Below are 8,844 nucleotides of genomic sequence, written 5' to 3'. Positions count from 1 at the left end.
TTCTTTGTTCTTATAATATAACAGAAGAGAATATTAAATAGACAAACAATCTGCTGGAGGAACTCAGTGGGTCAAGCAGCATCTGTGGGAGGAAAGGAATTGTCAGCATTTCGGGTCGAAACCTTGCATCAGAACATTAAATATCTTCTGCTAAGCATAGAGGATCCCCATTTGTATAACATGTGCTGCATTTAGTGCTTTCATCTTTATCTTGTTGCATAAACACAAATTACATAGTGTTAATACATGAATATTATCCCTGGGCACTGCCACTTAACTCAGTAAGTAGGAATCTGTTGTCAAGGGAAGTTTTTCATCTTGCAATATTCTTGATTGGGCTAAAGTTTGTACTTAAAAGGCAAAAGAAAAATTGATTTGTCTTTTCAGTTTGTTTAGATTTGATAATGTATGGGCCTTTATGAGGATCTGGGGACAAGCAGTTTTTTCCCTGCTCCTTCCACACATGTTCAGTGTCATTATTTAAACAGTGGCAAATATGAGGTGCCGCTGTATTTGGTGAGCGGATTATAGTGGCTGGAATGGAGTCACTCTTGGAACTTAAAGAAAATCTGTGTTAAAATTCACCAGGAGATTAAGAAGTTGAAGCAGAGAGAAATCTGATATTTGTGGCAACTTCATGGGTAACACATGTAACTTCTTTGGAAGTTTCTCCCTTCTACAACTCATGCTTAATTTAAAATTCAAAATATGACCATTTGAACTTTGTGTTGTTCTTACTGCAACTTGGTTCAGATGCTCAGTTGTAGTATATTCTTTGATTCAGATCTCTCCATTTTCTCTATCCTTCCCTCGACTACACTTGAATTATGCTGTACAATTCTCCACTCCATATATGAGAGGATATATAGAGATATAGAGGATATTGGGTGGAGTTACAACCCAGAGTCACAAGGATGATTTCAGAACTGAGAGGACATATGTATCAGGAAGTCTGGACAGGCTCTTTCTTTTGAAAAAGAGAAGGCTAAGGCATGACCACGTACAGATCTGTAAGGTAATGAAAAGTTGTCCAAAATTGAATAATGCAGATTGGAGTGTGGTAAAACTGAAATATACAGTTCTGAATGTAACCCAACCAACTTGCAGGACAAGTAGTTATCTTTAAGTGTGCCAGATTATTATTCCAATGTAATTTATGCACTAATATAGTAAAACAATTGGGATTTCAGGGACATTTCCAAATGTGTTCCAAGTGGGAATCTAAGATACTGATTTGGTTCTTGTTAATCACGACGAGACTGCAGAGAGAAGTACCTCAATGGTTTCAGACTGTGAATATCTCATACTTTGATAAATCAACTTCCCTTTTTGATGTATTCATTCAAGAGTTGTGTGCTTTGCAGGCTTTCTGCACCACTGTAGCACTTATAAAAAACATAGAGAATAACAGCAAAGTGCAACTTTTCACAAAATTTGAGCCTAGAAATCATAGTCACTAACTAATACAATAGAGGATTCAGGGGAAATATATTTGTTCCGAGAATAGTATAAACGCCTACACACTACTACAGATAGTATGGCATGTAAGGGGAATCCAGGTAGGCACATTAGGAGAAACAGGAAAAAAGTAAGTTGATAGATGAGATGATGATAAGTCAGAAGGAGCTTAAGTGGCATCCGGCTGGATAAACCAAATGATCCCTGTTACTATGCTGTAGACTTGATATGATTCTTGAATTAAAAAATACAATTGGCTTTAGCAATGGACAACAGCTGGAATTTGTTGCATGCCTATCTCATCAGGTGTCCTTCTCTCTTCGTATTTTAAAGATGTTAGTACAAGTGTTTGTATTTACATCTTTATCTTTACAAAGCATGCAATGTTGTAAAGATAAAGGCTTAAATACAAACACTTGCACTGGCATTATTGCATTAGAAAGGCCATTTTATTGAAGCACAAGACTTAATTCTATCATTATTTTGAGTTTGTTTTGAAGTCTTGAAAGATTTTAGAATGTTTTTGTAAACAAAATGGTTGGTACAAAAAATTCTTTGCTCTTTGAAGTGCTGAACATCAGGAGAGTTCACTACTGTAATGATGTATGACAGTCCTTCCAAAAAGGCCAAAGCTTGGAATCACGATTTGTGCATGAAATCCCTGAGCAAGCATCTTCGATTTATGGCTAGGTTATCTGGCAGGATGCTAATCAGTGGTGAGTGTTTTCAAGACAAAGGGTTCCTTGAGATATGGGAAAAAAAGAATCAAAACTGATTTCCAAAGTCGTTGGTTCTGACGGAACCAACCTCCTGCCAAAATGACAATGAAATACTTTGATGGTATCTGTGGGAAGAAGCTACATAGAGAGAAAGGCCATTCAGGCCATCATATTTGTGTCAGAGTTTGTGCCATTCTCGGAAGAGGTAATATTGTGGTTACACTTATGGTAATCCAGGGGCCTGAATTATGAAGCGTGAATTCAGCTCTAACTCCAACAGTGGGGGAATTTACACAGTTAATGGAATAAATGTGGATCATTGTTGGTAACCAGGAAAATACCAGATTATTGTTAAAAACCCATCTGGCTCACTAATCCCCTTCAGGAAAAGAAATTGCCTTTATGCGTTTCCTGAACAACCCTAAAGTAGTGTTTCCAGAAACTCACCCCATTGGTAATGGTAAACGTGAGAGCAACAGCACATTGTCACCTGCTTCTGAATTTCATTGCAGTTTTGCGTGACTGCTTAAGGATAGATTTCAGAACAGTTAAATCTGATTGCCCTGTGAAATGCCTGGCAAGTCCCTCAGTTCGAGGGGCAGCTAAGGATAGGCAACAAATGCAGGGCTTATCAGTGCCCACATTCTGTGAATGAATAAAAATAATACCTGAAAAAAGCAGCCCTGGAGAAAAACAAAGGAAATCACACATTGTTGTAAGGATAAAGGTTTGAATACAAACACTTGCACTGGCATTATTACATCAGAAAAAGGCCATTTTTATTGAAGCACAAGACTTAACTCCAGTGATTAATCAAGAGCACAAAATGAAAAACATCTCGACAATAGAATATAATCTATGTTGCACAGGAGTTTGAAGTACAGTAATTCCATTTTAACAATATTTTGTTATTTTACAATATCAAACCATCAAAAGCGGTTTTAAAGGCAGAATTCTTATTAATTTGTTAATGTTAGAAGCAACTATTTGACACAGCCAAAGCATACAGCAGTGACAGAAATGGCTTGAGAAAGTATATTTTAAAACAAAATAGGCAGTAGTTTAGATGCATATGGTAAATATATGGCAAGCATTCATTATTTTACTATGTTTATATCATGTACATTTATGCATGGAAAATGTTTATCTTACAAAATTGAATTCTCCCCAATTACTTTTAATCTTTTAGGCTGTTATCTTCAGCATGAAAGCATAGGCCAGGAATACAGATTTCTTACATAAAAATCTCAGAATTACACATTATTACTTCTCCTCCCCTAGAAAACAAGATACCTATAAATGCGCTTCATTGATCTGATACTCGGTAGGGCTGTTCATGAAACCCAGGCCTAAGAAACAAGCCAACCCATATGGATGTTTTGGGTGAAACCTCAGCTGTTGGCTCAAGGTAATAGCAAATTCTAAGCAAATATTCAGGGTATCAAAATCAGGTAAAACCTCAAACTGGGGTCCAAAAATGGTAATGTGCATGACATTTTCCATTGGATGTAGAATTGATGCTGCTTTACCGGCTTAGTTTTGGTGCTGGGTCCTGTGAGATTGTCCATCTTGTTCAGGTGGAATTTGGCCACTGAAGAAAATTTCAACCCCACCCCAATCTCAGCCCCACCCCCTTTGCGACTGTAATGGTCAGCAGAGGTGTCAAGTACAAAAGACCTTTGGCACTATCTGAACACCTGTCTTGTGGCTTCTCATCCAAATAATTCTGTGGATCTGTGGCTGATTAAATTAGACATTCAGTCACAGTGGTGGGAGGAGGAAGAGGGTGAAACTGTGCAGCATATAGCAACCAATAAGTACTGGTCACCAAGTAAGGATAACAGAAAGTGGCCAAAAGAGTCCTTGCTTTATATTTGCTTCTGATTGTTAAAGTGCCATGTCTTTGGCTACCAGGTTTCATTTTGGCTCAGTTGTTTGTTGGCTGTGGCAAAATAAGTGATTTCCTGTCCCATGCCTCCACTGTGACTTGCTGTATTGTGCTAACTGGAAAGCCCTTGTGAGGATGAAGTTGATACATCTGATGCATCTGAACAAATTGGGATTGTATTTTGCTTTCCAGGATGCTGCCTGCAGCCCAAACTCACAGTTTACAATAGAATTGTCATTTCTCAAACAAGAAAAAGAAATAATATTCCAATCTTTTAAAAAGCCCAGCTTGGCAGATAATTAATCTTTTGAAAAACAAATATATTCAATTATTAAATAGGATGGAATTTTGCACTGAAACAAACTTAAAAAGCGTGTAACCTGACACCCTTGTATAAGTGCTACTGCTTAATCCAGATACATTTGTACAGAAATATAAACGTTTGTATGTGGACAGCTTCCAGCTCCCACTCTTAATAAATAAATTACAAAGGAGATTTAACACTCAGAAGAGATAAGCTGGAAAAAAGTGAAGCTGACACTTTTTTTTAAAGACACAGGCCTTCTAAGGCCATATTGAAGCTACGAGACTGTGATCAACAAGATTATATTTTGTATCTCTTTTGGAAAATAAATATATTTATACCAAAGGTGTGTAATACAAGCCACTGGTTAAATGCATTGCTTTATGTCAACCAAAGAGAAACTGTGGGTGAACATCTTACTTAAAATAACATCTTGGATATCAGAATCATTTACATATGATTAAAATGTTCCTTTCAGGAAAGATAGTCCCAGTCTAGACCTGTCGATGGGATACCTAGCATTATGCACTCAAGTGAGGACACTTAAGTGACAATCTTCCTCTTTCTTGAAATTTGACCGAGTATCCCAGCCTAGGCTGTTTTGACATAAAGCAGCAACATCCATAGCACGCAGAAAGACTTTGTAGTGGCATCTGTGTCCTACCTGAATGCTCAATGTGAACTGTATTTTATTGAGTTGCTAAGACATAATCTTTGACTGTCCTGGGAAATAATGCCATCAGGAAAGTTGTATGTTTTATACTTAGTAACATTAAATCAAAGCTCTCTGAAGATTTTAAAAAAACACAATTGTCTCTTTCTAAGAACTTGAGCTGAGATTGAAAAATGGTTTGGCAAATCATAATTAACCTTCAAAACTGTTTACAAAGATATAGAAATATTTATTTAATCAGCTTGGATTTTAAGTTGGACATTCATAAAGAAAATTTAATTCATAGTTAGTGTACAAGCCTCACTGTAAAACAAATAGATCATAAAGTTGAAATCAAGATGTTATGTTTTAAGTTTTTGTTGAATTCTAACTTCCTTACTGTGACTGGATGATTTCAAAATAGAGGCGCCACAAACCTTCCAATTTTGCAAATGAATTATCCATATAATCCTGGTGGAACAGACCTACAGGTAGCCTACTGATGGCAAAGGACTTAGGGGTACACCAAAGTTAAAAGAATTACATTTTGTAGACTGCCAATGGTTACAAGTAATTTCCAATTAAATAATATATGCGTGAGTATTTCACAGGGGAATTTTGGGTAGCCACTGCACATCAAGTTAGTAATTTAACAATACCCACCTTTAATCCCCTATTTTCACAAATACAAGTACATACACTGCTTCATAGTCCTGAAAAAAATTCTCCTGAGGATGAAGGAACCAGATATTTCTTCCTGGGACATGGGAATGGTGCAGAAAGAGGATCATTGGCTTGTGAGGGAATTTGGTTATGTTACCATATTATAAACTGAGTGCAAAATGAGGATGGTAGAATACCCTTTGAAACATGGAAGAAGATAGGACATAACTAGGATAAAACAAACAATGAAAAAGAAAATTTAAAAATAACTTTCAAGATTTCTTTAGTTTATATATTGGTCATTTACTAGTCTGCTCAATAAGGATAATTTTGGATAACCAAGACAGCAATGTACCCATTTTCCAATCATCTTAATCAGAAGTATTGCTGTTACTTAAGTGAATAGTAATTCATCATCCCACACTTTAAAGTAAACAGTTAAAATTCTAATAAAATTGCCACAAAGCTATGCCATTATTTGAAAAAGTAGTTGCATTTTGGTCAATTTATGGTTTATTAGATAAGTGCAGCAACTCACAGGCTATCAAATGTAAAGTATGGATGACCAACTGAAAGCTTCAATTAAGCATTGCTTTTAGAATAAATACTACACATGCATATCAGCCATGCAAGGGCTCATATAGGAAGGGCAGAGGCAGTCTCTACTAATGTGCCATTGAATTGTCATCCAGCTATATCTATAAGAACACATACTTATCACAAATCCACCAAGCATTTAAAGAATGTCACTGGCTGATCAGTAGCACTGTGTCTCAGTGCATTTTATGTTGCAGTCCACAGTGAGCAAAATAATTGGAAACTGTTCCATCTGACCACGTACCGAGTTTTTGTTGATTGAGTGGTAAACATGAAGAAATATTCTGATTTTTATAGACGTAGTATGGACATCAAGACATTTGCAGCTCATTGGAGGAGATTAACTCAAACATTAAAATAAATGTACCTGCAAGTACCTTGTGCAGTATTTCAGCTAAATAGACAGTGTCCTAAATCAACTTATGCATCTTGGCACTAAGGAGTTTGGTGAAACTGAAATCTCCAGTTCTGACTGCAGTCTTACCCACCAAGGGATGCAAGAATTTATCTTTAAGTATGCTGAATTATTATTCCAAGATATTTTGTGCAGTAATAGAGTAAAACAATTGGGATTTCAGAAACATTTCCAAGTGTGTCCTTAAGTAGAAGTCTAAGATATTGATTTGGTCCTTGTTAATCATGACGAGACTGCAGACAGAATTACCTGAATGATTTCAGAGTATGAATATCTAATGCTTTGATAAATCAGCTGGCTCTTGCACCACTGTCTCATTTGGGAAAAAAAGAATAACATCAAAATGCAATTTTCCAACATTTACTCAACAGTCATCAGACAATGTCTTGTGGCCCTTATTTTCTGTTATTGGTGTTTATGAAAAATTTAACATGGCTTGTTTAAACCTCTGGTGAAATAGACAAGTAATCTGCAGACTACAAGATTTTCTAATCCTTACACCTTTGTCTACTGAATGAGGCCGACCTTAATTTTGATAGTTGCAGAAATTCTGTCCATGTACTATCCCTTTGATAAAGTTTTAAAAAAACACAAGTGCGGAAGTACTATGGTCACACCATAGCAGAAAATAATCCAGTATCCATACAGCCATTGCCAACTATATAACCACAAACGACCAACTAATGATCATTGTAAGAGGCCAAAACATTAATTATAACCAACCTACACCAACCCACCTGTTGCTTGTGAAATATGATGGTAATCATCTTTGGTTGGAAATCATTTTGATTTGTTGGCCATTAGGCCACTGTAAGGTTTTCCACGATGGCTCATCTCTTAAGTGAAGGTATATACAATAGGTGCCTGTAGCCAAAAATCATACTCAATACACAGACATTTTGGATATTTTCTTTCCACTATTCTCTCTATTACAGCTAGAATTCATTATAGTGCATAGAGAGAAGATATTATGGACTTCTGAGCAATTACTGCTGCTCATACATCTTTGGTTGTCTAATAAGGCCTCCAGACCGATTCGTCCATCCGTCCTGTGGTTGTCATTGCTGTCGGAGAATTGCTTTGACTGCCGTCGGCATCCACAACATCATTCTGATTGGCCAAATTGGGATTCATGAGTGTGCTTCCAGTAGATACACTGGTGCAGGAAGGCAACATTCTAGTAGGTGAGCGTTCTCCTCCAGCGACCATGGAGAATTGGTATGATCCAGCAGAGGTGCCATAGTAGAGATGATATGGTGAGGCACTGGTCTGAAAGGGTCCACTTTGGTTCTGGGCTGATCCAGGATAAGGTGGTGGCAAGTAGGTATGGTACCGAGCTGTGGCTGCCATGCCTGTCATGCTGATGCCACCAATGCCCCCTGTGGATGGAGTGGAGGAGTAGGTGAAGGCAGCAGCAGACATAGCGCCGGGATAGTGCATGCGGGGATCTGAGAAACGGGATTCTGTAAGTGAAGACAATCCAGGAAACTGGCGCTCAAACTGACGAGGATCTGTGAACGGGCTGATGTCAGAGGTGCCTAGGGAGAAAAACAAATCAAGGTTAATATTGGATGGGTTGATGTTCAACACTTGGAATTTGAGTATGACATTTTTCTAACTTTATTGGAGAAGCTGTGCTTTATATTGATTTAGTTTAAATGAAATCTCTTCCACATAAAAGATCCCATGGTGCTATTAATCAGGGTACATTGCCTCCCACTGTTCCTTAACCATCATGACTGCTCAGCTATTGCACTCCTGTCAGTGGAGCCTTGATGTTTCTATTTTGGTTGTTGCAATAGTGACTAACAAGTAAATTTGACATATTACTTATAACTTCTATAGTATTAATATGACCATTAAAGGGTTAAATCAGAACAATATGAAATCAAAGAAGGATAAATTAAAAGATCAATTCACTGAACTGGGGATGTGCTGTGAATTCCTGTTTTTTTTTAAGCTGGAATTGTTTGTGTTCAGAGCAGCACCATTTGGAAGTGATTGTAAAATCCAGCTGCATCATTCTAAAAAAATATAAACATGCTCATATTATAACCTGCTGCTGAATAAAAGCCTTGTGAGTACAGAACTCTGCATAAACAATCAGAAACTGCTTCAATGTTGAGCAATGCTACTGGTCAATGAAGG

General features: G+C 37.2%; 1 protein-coding gene across 1 annotated transcript in view; it reads right to left on the bottom strand.

The window, feature by feature from the left end:
* Positions 1–2,946: 2,946 nt before the first annotated feature.
* The window catches only part of runx3 (RUNX family transcription factor 3), a 63,102-nt gene continuing 57,204 nt past the window's right edge, over positions 2,947–8,844 (bottom strand). Inside the window, exon 5 of the mRNA XM_052036149.1 lies at positions 2,947–8,234. Within this exon, the coding sequence (XP_051892109.1) occupies positions 7,711–8,234 (524 nt within the window). The 3' untranslated portion in view covers positions 2,947–7,710. The remainder of the gene's footprint in view (positions 8,235–8,844) is intronic.

This window comes from Pristis pectinata, chromosome 22 (genome assembly GCF_009764475.1).
Source record: "Pristis pectinata isolate sPriPec2 chromosome 22, sPriPec2.1.pri, whole genome shotgun sequence".
Lineage (NCBI taxonomy): Eukaryota > Metazoa > Chordata > Chondrichthyes > Rhinopristiformes > Pristidae > Pristis > Pristis pectinata.
This window is presented reverse-complemented; position numbering and strand designations above follow the sequence as displayed.